The sequence below is a fragment of the Pseudophryne corroboree genome, chromosome 5, assembly GCF_028390025.1.
Source record: "Pseudophryne corroboree isolate aPseCor3 chromosome 5, aPseCor3.hap2, whole genome shotgun sequence".
Lineage (NCBI taxonomy): Eukaryota > Metazoa > Chordata > Amphibia > Anura > Myobatrachidae > Pseudophryne > Pseudophryne corroboree.
The window spans coordinates 165282514-165303241 of NC_086448.1; the positions used below are offsets into that span (position 1 = coordinate 165282514).

The 20728-nt window shown below is 47.4% G+C and overlaps 1 protein-coding gene across 9 annotated transcripts in view; it reads right to left on the reverse strand.

The window, feature by feature from the left end:
• KMT2C (lysine methyltransferase 2C) overlaps positions 1-20728 on the reverse strand; it is a 573154-nt gene that overhangs the window by 134723 nt on the left and 417703 nt on the right. For all 9 annotated transcript variants that reach the window (XM_063921867.1, XM_063921863.1, XM_063921864.1 and 6 more), the window contains 4 exons: positions 8246-8384; positions 7896-8110; positions 7729-7802; positions 400-579 (listed from right to left, as the gene is read on the reverse strand). In XM_063921867.1, coding sequence (XP_063777937.1) covers positions 400-579; positions 7729-7802; positions 7896-8110; positions 8246-8384 — 608 coding nt within the window. The remainder of the gene's footprint in view (positions 1-399; positions 580-7728; positions 7803-7895; positions 8111-8245; positions 8385-20728) is intronic.

Here is a 20728-nt window from a genome sequence, read left to right on the forward strand (position 1 = left end):
GTTGTACACAACTTAATTTAAAAGCACAGTAGCCTTAATTTATTTAAAAATGGTAATATGACATTATGGCACTTAATTATGTCCTTTTATAAACCTATCACTTGTTCACCTTACATTCTGTGGTTTATACAAATGGAGTTTCAAATACAACAGCTTATACGCAATGAGTTACAGGTCTTTTTGAAAACAGAAGACTTGTTAGAGCCACAGGATATGGATTATTTATGTATAATTGTTATAATTCTGTCAGGAATGCCCACTTTTTCTGTGCCTCTAATGCATCAAGAAAGTAAACAGAGCATGCAGACTTTGGGGTAATTTGCTCTCTAGTTTCTGTAGAGTTTCTTTGTCGCTAGTCTTACTTAGTATTCGGCATAAGTTATGATTAGAAACCTCTACCTGTCGGAATTTCCACTCCTGCTCATGCTCAGATTCTCTCTGCTTCATGGGATCTTTAAACAAATCGGAGTCAATGCGGGAACTGTGCTCGATGATTTCATGCTGCTGCCGCTTCAGTGTGTCATTTGACATTTGCACTTTATTGATCCGCAGCGCAGCCCGATTATCTCTGGCCTTTTGCTGCAAATAAATTTGTTCAATTTCTCTTTAATTCATGTTCTCTAAATCATATTAGTATTTCCAACTACTTTCAGTACTATTGGACGCTATTGATACACAGATCTGTCCTTCCTCATCTAGCCTTTATACTGTATGTAATGAGTCGCAGCACACAGGGCGCATGAGAGCCGCCAGCTCCTGTGTGACTCGGCCACTGCCGAGCGACTTTTTCCCCCAACTACACTGTAACGTAGCATTTCGTATGCAGCTGCAGTCGCGCACAGAATATAGGCATGCCACATATCATCTTAATCAGCAAAGTCTGCTTGTACGTATAATTCACATGACGATGTGAATAAGACGCATTTTCAGGGGAAAATGCACAAAAAGACGTTCAGTGTTCCGAAACGTGCTCACGACTAGGTACGACTACAGCAACAATGAGGGAGGACACAACTGTACACACAGATACAAAAAAAGGCAGGATTTTAAGATATGCCTATATAACTATTTTATGTTTCATTTCTTTGTTAGAAAAAGATTATTAGACTAATGTGTTGTCTCCACTTTTCATTATCATTCACTAGGCATGTACTACAGACCTTCTTTAAAAGGACACAAAGAAATAATAAGATTTTACTTACCGGTAAATCTATTTCTCGTAGTCCGTAGAGGATGCTGGGACTCCGTAAGGACCATGGGGATAGACGGGCTCAGCAGGAGATAGGGCACTTTAAGAAAGCTTTGGACTCTGGGTGTGCACTGGCTCCTCCCTCTATGCCCCTCCTCCAGACCTCAGTTAGGGAAACTGTGCCCAGTGGAGATGGACAGTACGAGGAAGGATTATTGTAAATCTAAGGGTGAGATCCATACCAGCCACACCAATCACACCGTATAACTTGTGATAAACTTACCCAGTTAACAGTATGAACAACAACATAGCCACCCTTATGTAAGCAATAACTATATACAAGTCTTGCAGAAGAAGTCCGTACATGGGACGGGTGCCCAGCATCCTCTACGGACTACGAGAAATAGATTTATCGTTAAGTAAAATCTTATTTTCTCTAACGTCCTTGAGGATGCTGGGACTCCGTAAGGACCATGGGGATTTTACCAAAGCTCCCAAACGGGCGGGAGAGTGCGGATGACTCTGCAGCACCCATTGAGCAAACAGGAGGTCCTCCTCAGCCAGGGTATCAAACTTATAGAACTTTGCAAAGGTGTTTGTCCCCGACCAAGTAGCTGCTCGGCACAACTGTAATGCCGAGACCCCTCGGGCAGCCGCCCAAGAAGAGCCCACATTCCTAGTGAAGTGGGCCTTAACCGATTTCGGTAACGGCAATCCTGCCGTAGAATGCGCCTGCTGAAGCGTGTTACAGATCCAGCGAGCAATAGTCTGCTTTGAAGCAGGAGCGCCAACCTTGTTGGCCGCATACAGAACGAACAAAGCTTCAGTCGTCCTGATTCTAGCCGTTCTGGTCACATAAATCTTCAAAGCCCTGACTACATCCAGGGACTCGGAATCCTCCAAGTCCCGTGTAGCCACAGGCACGACAATAGGTTGGTTCACATGAAAAGATGATACCACTTTTGGCAGAAAGTGAGGGCGAGTCCTCAACTCTGCCCTATCCACGTGAAAAACCAAGTATGGGCTTTTATGTGATAAAGCCGCCAATTCGGAAACACGTCTTGCCGAAGCTAACGCCAACAACATGACCACTTTCCACGTGAGGTATTTCAACTCCACAGTTTTGAGTGCTTCAAACCAAGGTGACTTGAGGAAACGTAACACCACGTTAAGATCCCAAGGCGCCACCGGAGGCACAAAGGGAGGCTGAATATGCAGCACTCCCTTCACAAAGGTCTGTACTTCAGGAATAGAGGCCAATTCTTTTTGAAAGAAAATGGATAAGGCCGAAATCTGGACCTTTATGGACCCTAATTTTAGGCCCAAAGTCACTCCTGTTTGAAGGAAGTGAAGTAGACGGCCCAAACGGAACTCCTCCGTAGGAGCAGCTCTGGCCTCACACCAAGAAACATATTTCCGCCATATACGGTGATAATGTTTTAACGTCACGACTTTCCTAGCCTTGATCAGGGTAAGAATGACTTCCTCCAGAATCCCTTTTTCCGCTAGGATCCGGCGTTCAACCGCCATGCCGTCAAACGCAGCCGCTGTAAGTCTTGGAACAGACAGGGCCCCTGCCGCAGCAGGTCCTGCCTTAGAGGAAGAGGCCACGGATCCCCTGCGAGCAACTCTTGCAGCTCCGGATACCAAGTCCTCCGTGGCCAATCCGGAACAATGAGTATTGTTCTGACCCTGCTTCTTCGTATTATTCTCAACACCTTGGGTATGAGAGGAAGCAGAGGAAACACATAGACCAATCTGAACACCCAAGGTGTCACCAGAGCGTCTACCGCTACCGCCTGAGGGTCCCTTGACCTGGCGCAATACCGCTTTAGCTTTTTGTTGAGACGGGATGCCACCATGTCGATTTGAGGCAGTCCCCAACGATCCGTGATCTGTGCGAAGACTTCTTGATGAAGTCCCCACTCTCCCGGATGCAGGTCGTGCCTGCTGAGGAAGTCCTCCTCCCAGTTGTCCACCCCCGGGATGAACACCGCTGACAGCGCGCTTACATGGCCTTCCGCCCAGCGTAGAATCCTGGTCGCTTCTGCCATGGCCATTCTGCTCCTTGTTCCGCCTTGGCGGTTTATATGAGCCACTGCCGTGACATTGTCTGACTGAATCAGAACCGGTTTTCTCCAAAGAAATTCCTCCGCTTGACGCAGGGCGTTGTATATGTCCCTCAACTCCAGGACGTTGATGTGGAGACAAGACTCTAGGCTTGACCAGAGACCTTGGAAATTTCTTCCCAGTGTCACTGCACCCCAGCCTCGGAGGCTTGCGTCCGTGGTCACCAGGACCCAGTCCTGAATGCCGAACCTGCGACCTTCTAGTAGGTGAGCACTGTTCAGCCACCACAGGAGAGATACCCTGGTCCTGGGAGACAGGGTGATCCTTTGATGCATTTGTAAATGGGACCCGGACCACTTGTCCAAGAGGTCCCATTGAAAAGTCCTTGCATGGAACCTGCCGAAAGGGATGGCCTCGTAGGAAGCCACCATCTTCCCCAGGACCCGCGTGCAATGATGCACTGAAACCTTTTTTGGTTTTAATAGGTTCCTGACCATGGCTATGAGTTCCTGAACCTTTTCGATCGGAAGAAAAACCTTTTTCTGGTCTGTGTCTAGAATCAGCCCCAAAAAGGTCAGACGCGTTGTAGGGACTAGCTGGGACTTCGGTATATTGAGAATCCAGCCGTGTATCTGCAACGTCTTCATGGACAGAGACACGCTGTCCAGCAACCTCTCCCGAGATCTCGCCTTTATGAGGAGATCGTCCAAGTATGGGATAATTGTGACCCCCTGCCTGCGCAGGAGCACCATCATTTCCGCCATTACCTTGGTGATAATTCTCGGGGCCGTGGAAAGCCCAAACGGCAACGTCTGAAATTGGTAGCGACAGTCCTGCACTGCAAATCTCAGGAACGCCTGATGCGTGGGGAATATCGGCACATGAAGGTAAGCATCCTTTATGTCCAGGGACACCATCCAATCCCCCCCCCTCCAGGCTGGCGATGACCGCCCTGAGTGATTCCATTTTGAACTTGAACCTCTTCAAGTACAGGTTCAGAGATTTCAAGTTTAAAATGGGTCTGACCGAACCGTCCGGTTTCGGGACCACAAACAGGGTTGAGTAATATCCCTCTCCTTGCTGGAGATGAGGAACTGTGACAATCACCTGTTGAATATACAATTTTTGGATTGCTGACAACACTAGCTCCCTCTCTGACGGGGAAGCCGGCAGAGCCGATTTGAAAAATCGGCGAGGAGGCAAGTCTTCGAATTCAAGCCTGTATCCCTGAGAAACAATCTCTAATGCCCAGGGATCCACCTGCAAGTGAACCCAGACGTGGCTGAAAAACCGAAGACGAGCCCCCACCAGATCTGCCTCCCCTCGGAAAGCCCCAGCGTCATGCGGTGGACTTTGCAGACGCAGGGGAGGACTTCTGCTCTTGGGAACTAGCTGTGTGCAGCTTTTTGCCCCTGCCTTTCCCTCTGGCAACAAAGGATGATCCACGTACCTTCTTGTTTTTATTGGAACGAAAGGACTGCATTTGATAATGAGGTGCCTTTTTTGTATGCTGCGGGGGGACATAAGGTAAGAAATTTGACTTACCAGCCGTAGCCGTAGAGACAAGATCCAAGAGGCCGTCTCCAAACAACTCCACCCCTTTGTAAGGCAAGGACTCCATATGCCGCTTTGAATAGGCATCTCCCGTCCACTGTCGGGTCCACAAGAGCCGCCTAGCAGAAATAGACATAGCATTTATTCTGGAGCTTAATAAACAAATGTCTCTCTGAGCATCCCTCATATACAAGACAGCATCTCTGATATGCTCTATGGTCATTTGAATGGCGTCCCTATCTAAGGTGTCAATTTCCGTAGATAAGAATCTGCCCATGCCACAACCGCACTACAAACCCAGGCCGACGCCATAGTCGGTCGAGCAATAGTACCGGAATGATTGTAAATGTGCTTTAAGGTAATTTCCTGCCTGCGATCAGCAGGTTCCTTGAGGGAAGCCGTATCCTGAGAAGGCAGTGCCACCTTTTTGGACAAACGTGTCAGCGCCTTGTCAACTTTTGGCGAAGTTTCCCAGCGTATCCTATCAGTTTGTGGAAAAGGATACGCTATGAGAATCCTTTTGGGAACTTGTGGTCTCCTATCCGGAGATTCCCAAGCCTTTTCGCACAAGTCACTTAATTCAAATGAGGATGGAAAAGTGACTTCAGGCTTTTTCCCTTTATACATGTGTACCCTCGTGTCAGGGACAGGGGGGTTCCTCAGTAATATGCAAAACCTCTTTAATGGCAATAATCATGTACCGTATACCCTTAGCCACCTTTGGCTGTAATTTTGCATCTTCATAGTCGACACTAGAGTCAGTATCTGTGTCGGTATCTGTGTCATCGATCTGGGATATGGTGCGCTTCTGAGACCCCGAAGGACCTGGCGCCCCAGGGACAGGCATGGACTGGCTACCTGACTGATCCCTAGCTTCTGCCTTGTCTAATCTTTTATGCAATAGATTGACATTTGCATTCAAGACATTCAGCATATCCACCCATTCCGGTGTCGGCGTTGCCGACGGCGACCTGACATTCAAGCATTGCCCCTCCACATTAAGCGAGCCTTCCTTGTCAAACATGTCGACACACACGTACCGACACACTTCACACACACACACACACACACACACACACACACGGAACCCCTTTCCTGAAGACAGTATCCCTGTCAAGGCCCTTTGGAGAGACAGAGAGAGAGAGTATGCCAGCACACACCCCAGCGCAATAACCCTGGAGACCAACACAAAATGTTTTTCCCCAGCAGCGCTGTATAATATGTAAACCGCCAATTATGTGCCCCCCCCCCTCTCTCTCTTTTAAGCACCCTTTCACCGTGTGTAAGCAGGGGAGAGTCCGGGGAGCTTCCTCTCAGCAGTGCTGTGGAGAGAAAATGGCGCTGGTGAGTGCTGAGGGAGAAGCCCCGCCCCCTCGACGGCGGGCTTCTGTCCCGCTCAAACTTAGTAAAATATGGCGGGGGCAATTTTATATACATGTACAGAGCCCACCTGTACATGTATATAGTCTTTTTGCCATACAGAGGTTTATATTGCTGCCCAGGGCGCCCCCCCGCCCCCCCCCTGCGCCCTTACAGTGACCGGAATATGTGAGGTGTATGGGAGCAATGACGCACAGCTGCAGTGCTGTGCGTTACCTCAGTGAAGCTGAAGGCTTCTGCAGCCTGACGACTTCTGTCTTCTGTACTTCTAGCTCTGTGAGGAGAACGGCGGCGCGGCTCCGGGGGTGGACGCCCAGTAAGAACCTGCGTTCACCCCCTCTGGAGCTAATGGTGTCCAGTAGCCGAGGAAACAGAGCCCATCTTTGACAAGGTGGTCTGTTCCTCTCTCCTCAGTCCCTCGATGCAGGGAGCCTGTTGCCAGCAGTGCTCCCTGTGAAAAAGTAGTAAAAGGTAGTAAAAAAAAAAATCCAAACAAAAATGCTTCTAGGCAGAGAACTCTGGAGAGCTCTCTGCAGTGCACCCATCTTGCTCTGGGCACAGTGTAAAACTGAGGTCTGGAGGAGGTGCATAGAGGGAGGAGCCAGTGCACACCCGGAGTCCAAAGCTTTCTTAAAGTGCCCTATCTCCTGTGGAGCCCATCTATCCCCATGGTCCTTACGGAGTCCCAGCATCCTCAAGGACGTTAGAGAAATTACATTTGTGACTTCTTTTTCCACATTCCCTGAAGGTGTCTGCTGTAGACTATTAATTACTGATGGAACTGCTAATTACTGATAATACGGCCCATATATTATTTTCCAATTGTTTAAAAAAATAAAAAAATGACAAGACACCGACTAATTCTAGCACCACCAAGGGTCCGAACTAACATGTGGTTTCACATCTGCCCTCAGTAAGCCTGAAACCAATGTATCTGCAGATAACTTTTTGAATAAAAGGAACATAGATACAGTACATTGGTTAAAATAAATGGGTAACCATTTTCAGGCCTGCTTAATCCGATATATAACTCTTCCCAGGGGTATGTATCCTAAGACAAGTAACTTTATACTGGGTGTTGCTTATTGTTAAATACACTGTGTGCGGAAACAAACTATAGTAAATAAAAATATAATCTAAAAGATATATAAAAATATACAAATACTGTAGTTCCAACAAACACTGAAACCATAGAAAGAGTATATGCAGACATCATAAATGCTCTTAAATATAAAAAGAATATTTAGATTACATTTTTAACAAACTTGGGAGTATTGTAACAATAATAATTAAAAGTTATTTCATTGATAATAAAGGCAACTAAGAAAGGCAACCAATCAGAACAACTAGAAGGATCATTCAACACTGTCACCTAGTTATTTATTCACAATTCATTTAGTCGCAAATTTGCACTTAGCCATACCATACAAAGATAGAAGATATTTTATTTAAGACAAAAGCCAACTGCTGATAGACTGTTATGGTTTAAAATTAATTTGTATTTAAATGCTTATTAACACATCGGAGTGTCTTACCACATACGGGGCTCTTTCTTGTGAGCTGGCTTTTCTCCAAAGTTTTGCAATCTGTTTCACTCTTGTAGTCCAATCTAGTGAAATTGAGAAATGCATAAGAATTCAAAGCCAGAAAGCATTAACCACAGACATGCAATCAAACACTAGAGGGAATACTATTTTATTACCAGGAAACTCATCCTTTAGGTTTGGGAAGTTGACGTTTGTATATAAAACTGGTGCTACAGTGGCCATCTCTCCAAGGGCTTCTTCTTTCTCCCATTTTAGCGTACTCCTTTGTGCATTGGACATAGTATCTCCCTCTGCCTCCATAGCAGGAGCTTGTGCGGGCCACACATTGGCAGAGTCATTCACCATGCTGTGGTATACAGAATTCTTATCCCTAGTTGGGTAAAAAGGTAGGTTTCCTTATGTTGTCTGTCTGTGAGATGCAGACAGTTTAAATTTTCAGGGATTTTTTTTTATTAGCATAAAAAGTGGATTGTTATAAGAAAGTAATGTTCACAAACAAGAGTACCTGCTATCTGCAAATGCTGGCTGTGATAAAGAAGGGAATGTGTTGAGTCCAGACCCAGGTGCGAGAGGGTTATGTTGTAGGTGAGAATTGGGTGGCAACAAGCCATTGACCATGGGAATTCTTGAAAAAAGGCCATCACCTTTAAAAATAACATAATACGTTAATTTTTTATCTCACTTCAGGCATATTGAATTTTACTCCTTTGTTTAAAAGTGTATTTAGCATTTAAACAAAAGGGAACAAGCTACAGTATATGAAAATCATTTGGTAAAATATATTTTTTGTTTATTAACTTTGTCTACTTAATCCAGGAATAATCTCAAAAATGAATACAAAAAGTTTGAATTAAATATTAAAGACTTAGACTAACTTAAGTAAAAAATAAATAAATAAAACTTAAAACTTTAAGTTAAGTGTTAGTTTAAATGGGGGGGGGGGGGGGGGGGGGGCAATTCTAATCTAGGTACACATTGTGCAATTATTGGGCTGATCAGCCAACTTCCTGCTGGTCGGTTCGGTAATTGCAGAGTGTGTACACAGCAACCAGAGCAGACGTCGTTCACAAACCAGTCAGGTCGGCGTCTGTCATCAGGAGCGCTGCACAACGAACCGTTGTCACCCTACAAATGTAGGGTGTACAGACATTGCCTGACAAACTACAAGTAAAGCATCGCCTCAAGGAATGTACTGTTCATATAGAAACTATAACTGTGTTGTGTCTATTCCAGAAAACAGATATTTTCTGGATCATTTCAGCTGTCCGAGAAGAAACAATTGTGGATTGTTCCTCTTATCTTTTAGGTGTGTACCTACATTAATGCTAGCAATTAAGACAAGCGCTTAACTGGAAAATAACAATAAAACCGAAAGAGCATACACAAGATGCACGTATAAATAACAGAAATGCCACCAATTCGTTCTCATCAGTATAACTTTGAAAACCAGAGGATAAAAAAATGACAACGTTTTATTAGAATAAAGATAGGGCATCCAAAAAACACACACAAAACAAACAATAACAACAACCATGCAACACATATGGAGGAAAGCTATAGCACATTCACAGGCATGAAAGGATCTCAAACATTATAATAAAAATAAGATTTTAAACCTACCGGTAAATCTTTTTCTCCTAGTCCGTAGAGGTTGCTGGGGACTCCGTAAGGACCATGGGGTATAGACGGGCTCCGCAGGAGATATGGGCACTATAAAGAACTTTTAGTATGGGTGTGCACTGGCTCCTCCCTCTATGCCCCTCCTCCAGACCTCAGTTAGAGAAACTGTGCCCAGAGGAGATGGACAATATGAGGAAAGGATTTTGTAATCTAAGGGCAAAATTCATACCAGCCCACACCAACCACACCGTATAACCTGGAATATACGCAACCAGTTAACGGTATGAACAAAAACAGCATCAGTCAACGACCGATCTCAACTGTAACATAACCCTTATGTAAGCAACAACTATATACAAGTCTTGCAGATTTAGTCCGCACTGGGACGGGCGCCCAGAATCCTCTACAGACTAGGAGAAAAAGATTTACCGGTAGGTTTAAAATCTTATTTTCTCTTACGTCCTACAGGATGCTGGGGACTCCGTAAGGACCATGAGGTTTATAACAAAGCTCCAAACCGGGCGGGAGAGTGCGGATGACTCTGCAGCACCAATTGAGCAAACGCAAGGTCCTCATCAGCCAGGGTATCAAACTTGTAGAATTTTGCAAAAGTGTTTGAACCCGACCAAGTAGCTGCTCGGCACAACTGTAATGCCGAGACGCCTCGGGCAGCTGCCCAAGAAGAGCCCACCTTCCTAGTGGAATGGGCCTTTACCGAATTTGGTAACGGCAATCCAGCCGTAGAATGAGCCTGCTGAATGGTGTGACAGATCCAGCGAGCAATAGTCTGCTTAGAAGCAGGCGCGCCAACCTTGTTGGCTGCATACAGGACAAACAGAGCCTCTGTCTTCCTAACCCTAGCCGTCCTGGCTACATAGATTTTTAAGGCCCTGACTACATCCAGGGACTTGGAGTCCTCCAAGTCACTCATAGCCACAGGTACCACAATAGGTTGGTTCATATGAAATGAAGAAACCACCTTAGGCACAAATTGAGGACGAGTCCTCATTTCCGCTCTATCCACATGAAAAATCAAGTAGGGGCTCTTGTGTGACAAGGCCGGCAACTCTGACACCCACCTTGCAGCTGCCAAGGCTAATAACATGACCACCTTCCAGGTGAGAAATTTTGAAGGGGTTCAAACCAGTGTGATTTAAGGAACTGTAACACCACATTAAGGTCCCATGGTGCCACTGGTGGCACAAAAGGAGGCTGGATGTGCAGCACTCCCTTTACAAAAGTCTGGACTTCTGGGAGAGAAGCCAATTCCTTCTGAAAGAATATAGATAGGGCCGAAATCTGTACCTTAATGGAGCCTAACTTTAGGCCCATATCCACTCCTGTCTGTAGGAAGTGGAGAAAACGGCCCAGATGGAAATCTTCCGTAGGAGCATTCTTGGTTTCACACCAAGATACATACTTCCTCCAGATACGGTGATAATGCTTCGCCGTTACCTCCTTCCTAGCCTTTATCAGAGTAGGGATAACTTCCTCCGGAATACCTTTCTCAGCTAGGATTCGGTGTTCAACCGCCATGCCGTCAAACGCAACCGCGGTAAGTCTTGGAACATGCAAGGCCCCTGCTGCAATTGGTCTTCCCTGAGAGGAAGAGGCCACGGATCTTCTGTGAGCATCTCCTGAAGATCCGAATACCAGGCCCTTCGAAGCCAATCTGGAACAATGAGTATTGTCTGTACTCTTCTTCGCTTTATGATTCTCAGCACTTTTGAGATGAGAGGCAGAGGAGGGAACACATAGACCGACTGAAACACCCATGGTGTCACTAGGGTGTCTACCGCTACTGCCTGAGGGTCCCTTGACCTGGCACAATAACTCCGAAGCTTTTTGTTGAGGCGTGACGCCATCATGTCTATTTGAGGAAGTCCCCAAAGACTTGTTATCTCTGCAAAGACCTCTTGATGAAGTCCCCACTCTCTTGGATGAAGATCGTGTCTGCTGAGGAAGTCTGCTTCCCAGTTGTCCACTCCCGGTATGAAGACTGTTGACAGAACGCTTTCGTGATTTTCCGCCCAGCGCAGAATTCTGGTGGCTTCCGCCATTGCCACTCTGCTCCTTGTCCCGCCTTGGCGGTTTACATGAGCCACGGCTGTGACGTTGTCTGAATGAATCAGAACTGGTAGGTCGCGAAGAAGATACTCCGCTTGTCGTAGGCCGTTGTATATGGCCCTCAATTCCAGCACGTTGATGTGTAGACAAGACTCCTGGATTGACCATAGACCCTGAAAATTTCTTCCTTTTGTGACTGCTCCCCATCCTCGGAGGCTCACGTCCGTGATCACCAGAACCCAGTCTTGAATGCCTTCGACCCTCTAGAAGGTGAGCACTCTGCAGCCACCGCAGGAGAGACACCCTAGCCCTGGGGGACAGGCTTATCTTTTGATGTAGTTGCAGATGGGACCCTGACCACTTGTCCAGAAGGTCCCACTGAAACGTCCTCGCATGTAACCTGCCGAAGGGGATGGCTTCGTAGGCTGCCACCATTTTTCCCAGAACTCGAGTGCATTGATGAACAGACACTCTTTTTGGTTTTAGCAGGTCCCTGACCATGTTCTGGAGATCCTGGGCTTTTTCCATTGGTAGAAAAACCCTCTTCTGTTCCGTGTCCAGAATCATGCCTAGGAATGATAGTCGAGTCGTTGGAATCAACTGTGACTTTGGCAGATTGAGAATCCAACCGTGTTGTTGTAACACTCTCAGGGAGAGCGATACGCTTTTCAGCAATTGATCTCGCCTTTATTAGGAGATCGTCCAAGTACGGGATAATTGTGACTCCCTGCCTGCGCAGGAGCACTATCATTTCCGCCATCACTTTGGTGAAAATCCTCGGGGCCGTGGAAAGCCCAAACGGCAACGTCTGAAACTGGTAATGACAGTCCTGCACCGCGAACCTAAGGTACTCCTGATGAGGAGGAAATATGGGGACATGAAGGTAGGCATCCTTCACGTCCAGCGACACCATAAAATCCCCTCCTTCCAGACTGGATATCACAGCCCGGAGTAATTCCATCTTGAATTTGAACTTTTTCAAGTACAGGTTTAGGGATTTTAGATTTAAAATGGGTCTGACTGAACCATCCGGCTTCGGGACCACGAACAGGGTTGAATAGTACCCTTTTCCCTGTTGGACCAGGGGAACCTTGACAATCACTTGCTGTTGACACAGCTTTTGAATTGCATCTAATACTACTTCCCTCTCCGGGGAAGAGGCTGACAAGGCAGACTTGAAAAATCGGCGAGGGGGCACCTCTTCTAACTCCAGTTTGTAACCTTGGGATACAATTTCCAACGCCCAAGGATCCACATCTGACAGAACCCAGACCTGGCTGAAGAGTCGAAGACGTGCCCCCACCGGCGCGGACTCCCTCACTGGAGCCCCAGCGTCATGCGGTGGATTTAGCAGAAGCCGGGGAGGACTTCTGCTCCTGGGAACTAGCCGAAGCAGGTGTTCTCTTACCTCTACCCTTACCTCTGGCGAGGAAAGAGGAGCCCTGACCTCTTCTGGACTTATGCGACCGAAAGGACTGCATCTGATATTGTGGAGTTTTCTTTTGCTGTGGGGGAACAAAAGGCAAAAATGTAGATTTACCCGCGGTAGCTGTGGAAACCAGGTCCGCGAGACCATCCCCAAACAAAACTTCACCCTTGTAAGGTAAAACCTCCATATGCTTCTTTGAGTCGGCATCACCCGACCATTGGCGGGTCCACAGAGCTCGTCTCGCCGAAACTGCCATGGCGTTGGCTCTGGAACCAAGCAGCCCCACGTCTCTTTGAGCGTCTCTCATATATAAGACTACGTCTTTAATGTGACCTAAAGTCAGTAAAATGGTATCCTTGTCCAGGGTATCAATGTCAGCTAATAAGGTGCCTGTCCACGCTGCCACTGCGCTACAAACCCATGCCGATGCTATTGCCGGCCTGAGCAAAGCACCCGTATGTGTATAAATAGATTTTAAGGTGGTTTCCAGTCTACGATCCGCAGGATCCTTGAGGGCTGCGGTGTCTGGAGACGGTAGCGCCACCTTCTCGGACAGACGCGTTAAAGCCTTGTCCACCCTGGGCGAGGATTCCCACCGTACCCTGTCCTTTGCAGGGAAAGGATACGCCATAAGGATCCTCTTGGGAATGTGCAGTTTTTTGTCTGGAGTTTCCCAAGCTTTTTCAAATAATTTGTTCAGTTCATGAGATGGAGGAAAAGTTACCTCCGGTTTCTTTTCCTTATACATGCGCACCCTCGTGTCAGGGACAGAGGGTTCATCTGTGATATGCAAAACATCTTTTATTGCCATAATCATATAATGAATACTTTTGGCCACCTTTGGGTGTAACCTTGCCTCATCATAGTCGACACTGGAGTCAGAATCCGTGTCGGTATCAGTGTCTGCTATTTGGGAAAGGGGACGCTTTAGAGACCCTGACGGGCTCTGTGACCCAGTCAAATCTGTGGATTGACTCCCTGCTGTTTCTCAGGACTCAGCTTTGTCCATTCTCTTATGTAATAAGGTCACATTTGCATTTAAAATATTCCACATATCATACCAATCATGAGTCGTCGTTGCCGACGGAGACACCACAATCATCTGCTCCCCCACCTCCTTGGATGAGCCTTCCGCTTCAGACATGCCAACACACGCGTATCGACACCCCCCCACACACACACAGGGATATATCTACAAGGGGACAGTTCCCCAACAAGGCCTTTTGGAGAGACAGAGAGAGAGTATGCCAGCACACACCCAGCGCCAACTGACACTGGAACCAATTCCCAGATAAAACGCTTTTATATATATTAACTGTGACATACACTCACTGCGCCTACATGTGCCCCCCCCCCCCCCCTCTCTTTTTCAGCCCTGTATCACCGTTCAGCAGGGGAGAGTCCAGGGAGCCAGCTTCTCTGCAGATCACTGTGGAGAAAATGGCGCTGGTTAGTGCTGTGAGACCAAGCTCCGCCCCCTCAGCGGCGGGCTTCGGTCCCGCTCAAATGTACAAATAATGGCTGGGAATGTATATATCTACTGTCTCCGCAGCCCATATATTAAAAATGCCAGTCCAGAGGTTTATATTGCTGCCCAGGGCGCCCCCCCCTGCGCCCTGCACCCATCAGTGCCTGTCAGTGTGACTAATGTGTGGCAGCAATGGCACGCAGCATTATCGCTGCGCGCTTACCTCAGGGAAGATCTGAAGTCTTCTGCCGCCTTTGAAGTCTTCTTTCTTCTTATACTCACCCGGCTTCTATCTTCCGGCTCTGCGAGGAGGACGGCGGCGCGGCTCTGGGACGAACGGCGGGAGGAGACCTGCGTTCCGATCCCTCTGGAGCTAATGGTGTCCAGTAGCCTAAGAAGCAGAGCCTATCATTTAAGTAGATCTGCTTCTCTCTCCTCAGTCCCACGATCCAGGGAGCCTGTTGCCAGCAGTGCTCCCTGAAAATAAAAAACCTAACAAAATTCTTTTATCAGAGAAACTCAGGAGAGCTCCCCTGTAGTACACCCATTCTCCTCTGGGCACAGAATCTAACTGAGGTCTGGAGGAGGGGCATAGAGGGAGGAGCCAGTGCACACCCATACTAAAAGTTCTTTATAGTGCCCATGTCTCCTGCGGAGTCCGTCTGTACCCCACGGTCCTTACGGAGTCCCCAGCATCCTCTAGGACGTAAGAGAAATATGTATTATTTATAAACCTATGTAAACACATACACATTTAAACCCGATCACCAATGTCACCTTCTAAAGCTGAGCTACATCATAGCAGTACAAGTGTGTAATGGTTAGCATTACTGCCTCACAGTACTAAGGTAATGGGTTTGATTTCCACAATGACAATGTGTGGAGTTTGTATATTCTCCCCGTACTTGCTTGGGTTTCATCCCGGCACTCCAGTTTCCTCCCACAATCCAAAAATATACTTGCAGGTTAATTGGCTTCTGACAAAAATAACCCTATTATGAATGTATGTGCATATAAATGTTCTAGGGAATATAGAGTGTAAGCTCCACTGGGGCAGGGACTGATGTGAAAGCCCAAAAATTCTCTGTAAAGTGCTGCGGAATTTGTGTGTGCAATATAAATAACTGGTAATAAATAAATCAGTAGAATATGGGGGCATGCTTCATAAAGGGTTATGCCCACGGTAGCCACAAACCATGACTGACACAGTGGAGGGAGAACTTCTTTATGAAACAAATAATGGCACGTGCTCTATTGTACGATTCCCAAAAGCTAAGCCAATGCTGATAAGTTAGGAAAATAATAAAGGGGGGTACTGATGGGAGAGATGTGTGCTGAGCGATCTTAACACAGACCGCTCAGCACACATCTCTCCCTACTCAGCACAGCGCGATGTGCTGAGCGAGGGGGGACGGACGGGGGGCTGCTCACTTCACACAACGGTGCATGCAGGCTCAATCTAGCACCGGCGATAGCAATGCGCGGCCCCGCACATCGCTGCTATCGCTGGGGGGCATACACACGGCAGATCCGTGCTTAAAATCTAAGCAATCTAGTCAGATTGCTTAGATTTTAAACACGGATCTCTCCGTGTGTACTCCCCTTAAGACTAGTGCAGACTTCATGGGTCTACGACTGTACAAGATAACATGGTCTGGGAATAGATAAGGATTACAAAGTTTTAAACAGGTGAATAAGACCGAATACAATTCAGCAGTGGATTAGTGGGTGTTATAGAATCTCTCCCCCACACTTTTCTGATAGTAAGGAACTCTACTTTGATTTATTCAAGTTAAAAAAGGAGGACGTTAACGATTACACAGAATAGCTCTCTCAGACTACATATAGATAGATAGATAGATGTAGATAGATATTTATTTATTAATCTGTGTGTGTGGAGTGTTCTGAAAAAAACAACATATATTTACATTTCATTGTCATTTATTTTAAATCACATTTCTTAGCAGTCGTACCAAGGATTAGAACCCATGACCTGTTACATGGAAGGCAGACACCTTACTGATCAAACTATCTGCTCCTGCATAGCAAGATCCGTAAAACACCCTGGGTCAAAGTATGAACGTCAGGAATAGACAATTTTTCTCTGAAACCATACCAACAAGGCAAGGATATGAACCTTGAGGCAAGAAGTCTGGAAGTACTGAATTCGTAAGCCTCGTAATTCTTAGCAGCACACCAGGTGAAGTAAGAATTCCAGACCCTATAATAAATCCACGAAGATGCCGGTTTGCGGGCTTTCAGCATAGTTTGGATGACCGCCTTGGAGAATCCTTTGGCCCTCAGGAATAAAGCTTCAAGAGCCACGCCATCAAAGCCAGTCTGGCCAGGTCTGGATAGACACAAGGGCCCTGAACGAGGAGGTCTGGGCGAAGAGGAAGTAGAAGAGGACGCTCTATCGATAGACCCTGCAGGTCTGAAAACCAATGCCGTCTGGGCCATGCTGGAGCAACTAGAAGTAGTATTCCTCCTACTTGTATGAACTTCCGTAGTACCCTGGGCAGGAGTGACACTGGAGGGAACACGTAGGGCAGCCGAAAGTTTCATGGAATTGCCAGTGCATCCATGAATGCTGATTGAGGATCCCTGGAACTTTATCCGAAGACCGGAACTTTGCGATTGTGTCGAGACACCATCAGGTAGGCCCCACTTGTTCATTAGGAGGTGAAAGACTTCCTGACGAAGAATCCACTCTCCGGCGTGCACGTCCTGACGACAGAGGAAATCACCTTCCCAGTTGAGTACTACCGATATTGCCGGCAGAAGGCGTTCCGCCCAACGAAGGATTTTAGACACTTTCATCATTGCCATGTGGCTTCGAGTGCCACCTTGATGGTTTATGTACGCCACTGTGGTGGCGTTGTCTGACTGTACTTGTACAGGCCTGTTCTGCATCAGAGACAGGGCGAGAGACAAAGCATTGAACACTGCCTGCAATTCCAGAATGTTTATCGGGAGGAGTGATTCCTCCATGGCCCACCGACCCTGGAAAGAGTGTTGCTTCAACACCGCGCCCCAAACCCTCAGACTGGCATCCGTAGTCAGTAGGACCCAGTTGGGGATCCAGAAGGGACGGCCCCTGCTCAACTGTCGGTCCTGTAGCCACCAGGTCAGCGATAGACGAACCTCTGGAGTCAAGGAGATCATGTGAGACCTGATCCGATGAGGCAGGCCATCCCACATGAAAAGGATTAACCTCTGTAGAGGGAGGGACTGGAATTGAGCGTACTCTACCGTGTCGAAAGCTGACACCATGAGGCCTAGTACTTGCATCGTCGAGTGTATCAACACTCTTGGGCGAGAAAGGAAGTATCTGATTCTGTCCTGAAGTTTCAGGACCTTCTCTGGAGACAGAAACAGCCGTTGACTGTGTGTGACCGGTAGTGCCACCAGGTGCAACATGCTCCGTGCAGGGACCAGCGAGGACTTCTTCCAGTTGATGAGCCATCCGTGGGCTTGTAGGAAGTTTACAGTCAGTTGTAGATGACGGAGGAGGACAGCAAATCGACCAGACTCCCTGGCAACGGAGATGAGCTGTCATCCCGGCCATAACCTTGGTGAAGATCAGAGAGACCGTGGCCAGTCCAAACGGCATAGCCTGGAATTGATAGTGAAGGTTGCCAATAGCAAACCGCAGATATTGCTGATGCGATATGGCAATAGCCATATTGAGGAAAGTATCTTGTATATCCAGGAATACCATATAGCCTCCGGGTTCCATGGCCAGTACAATTGAGCGCAGTGTTTCCATACGGAACTTGGACACTCTCACAAACTTGTTCAGTGATTTGAGGTTGAGAATAGGCCGGAAAGACCCATCAGGTTTCGGGACTAGAAACAGGGTCGAGTAGTATCCTCTGCCACTCTGGGACAGAGGTACCAGCACTACCACTCCTGTATCCAGGAGGGAACACACAACCATCTGTAGCGCTTGCGCCTTTAACGGATCTGAAGGGATAGTGGTTGTGCAGAACTGGCGAGGGGGATGTCTCTTGAAAGAGACTGCGTACCTGTGAGAGACAACTTCTCGCACCCATGTGTCTCAAGTGGTCATTAACCAGACCTGGAAGAATCGTAGAAGTCGGCCCCCCACCCTGGGATCCCCCCAGGGGGAGGCCTGTCCTGTCATGCAGCAGGCTTGTCATGAGGGGCAGGCTGACGAGCAGTCAAGGATAGTTAGGCTTTGGGCTTACTATCTCAGGTATGAGACAATCTCAGGTATGCCTGACCTTCGCTTTCCCTTAAGGCCGAAAGCAGGGAAAAGAGGTACCTTATGTCTTCTGTGCAGAAGGAGTAACATTTGGGAGAAAGGCAGTCATAGCAGCCGTCGATTCAGACCCAATTTTTAATTAGGTCTTCCCCAAATAAGATGTTTCCAGTATAGGGGAATACCTCCAAGGACTTTTGGAGTCCAGATCCACCTTCCATGACCTCAACTACAGAATATGGCGAGCCAGGACAGATGTATTTCACGTCTTGGCAGCCAACACACACGCCTCAGGGGACGCCTCCTGGTGTAGAATAAGGTGGCATGGTATTGTGAGACAGGTAATGTCAGATATATCCTCGGGCTACAGGTCAAGCGCTGGCTCCCCTATGCTGGTACTGTGGAGTCTTATTAAAAGTGGACAATAGTATATTCGACCTGTACTCCTATGCCCTGGTGGATATAGTGGGGTCCTTGCTCGGTCACAGTGTCCACGCTAGCGTCAAAGTCAGTCTCCCTAGACTGCGCTCAGAACGCGATTTAATGGTGGGTCCCGGCTGGGGGACCCTCTTACCACCTCCCCATTGCAGCCACGTGAACCAGGAGAGTATCTGCGACTGTGTGCCTAAGCCGGAGCGTCTCCGCTGCAAGTACCCGGGAACTCAGCCAGCGGGAGTATGCGACACCGCTTGGGAGGTGATGAAGCTGCAGTGCTGAAGTGTCACCCTGATATACAGCACTGACCGCCCAGTTTTGAAGAAATTTTCTGTCAGAAAAAGCTTTTTCAGGGCTGCTTCTGCAGACACCAACTGAAAACTGAGCTCACAGTGCCTGGAGGCGGGATTATAGAGGAGCCCCCAATGCATCTTGCGAGAGCTAAAGCTTTAACCTGTTGGTGCCTGGATCAAGATCCATCTCTACACCCCAATGTATTCCCTGTGGAACACAGTATACTCCGCTGTAGATCCAAACCTACATTTTACCATTCCAAGATCCTTAAATAGAGAATGACCCAATACTCTGTAGTAGCATTACAGGCAACGCCTATTCTACTACATGATTCACTGACGGCATGCATTCACCCAAAGCTTTAGTTTAGATTGTGATACAGGTTGAGTATCCCATAACCAAATATTCCAAAATACGGAATTTTTGAGTGAGACTGAGATAGTGAAACCTTTGTTTTATGATGGCTCAATGTACACAAACTTTGTTAAATACAGAAAGTTATTAAAAAAAAAATAGGAGTTATTAAAATAAGAATTTACTTACCGATAATTCTATTTCTCGTAGTCCGTAGTGGATGCTGGGAACTCCGTAAGGACCATGGGGAATAGCGGCTCCGCAGGAGACTGGGCACAAAAGTAAAGCTTTAGGACTACCTGGTGTGCACTGGCTCCTCCCCCTATGACCCTCCTCCAAGCCTCAGTTAGGATACTGTGCCCGGACGAGCGTACACAATAAGGAAGGATTTTGAATCCCGGGTAAGACTCATACCAGCCACACCAATCACACCGTACAACTTGTGATCTGAACCCAGTTAACAGCATGATAACAGCGGAGCCTCTGAAAAGATGGCTCACAACAACAAAAACCCGATTTTTGTAACAGCAACTATGTACAAGTATTGCAGACAATCCGCACTTGGGATGGGCGCCCAGCATCCACTACGGACTACGAGAAATAGAATTATCGGTAAGTAAATTCTTATTTTCTCTGACGTCCTAGTGGATGCTGGGAACTCCGTAAGGACCATGGGGATTATACCAAAGCTCCCAAACGGGCGGGAGAGTGCGGATGACTCTGCAGCACCGAATGAGAGAACTCCAGGTCCTCCTCAGCCAGGGTATCAAATTTGTAGAATTTAGCAAACGTGTTTGCCCCTGACCAAGTAGCTGCTCGGCAAAGTTGTAAAGCCGAGACCCCTCGGGCAGCCGCCCAAGATGAGCCCACCTTCCTTGTGGAATGGGCTTTTACAGATTTAGCCTGTGGCAGGCAGAGCCGGCCCTAACCAATATGATGCCCTAGGCAAGATTTTGGCTGGTGCCCCCTAGCACCACCGCTGGTTCTGCCTCTGACCTTATACCCCCTATATTTTAAATAGGAACAGTTTGCACATTTGGCGCACAGCCCAAAAAGGGGTGTGTTTTTGCTGGCAAGGGGCATGGCCACGAATAAC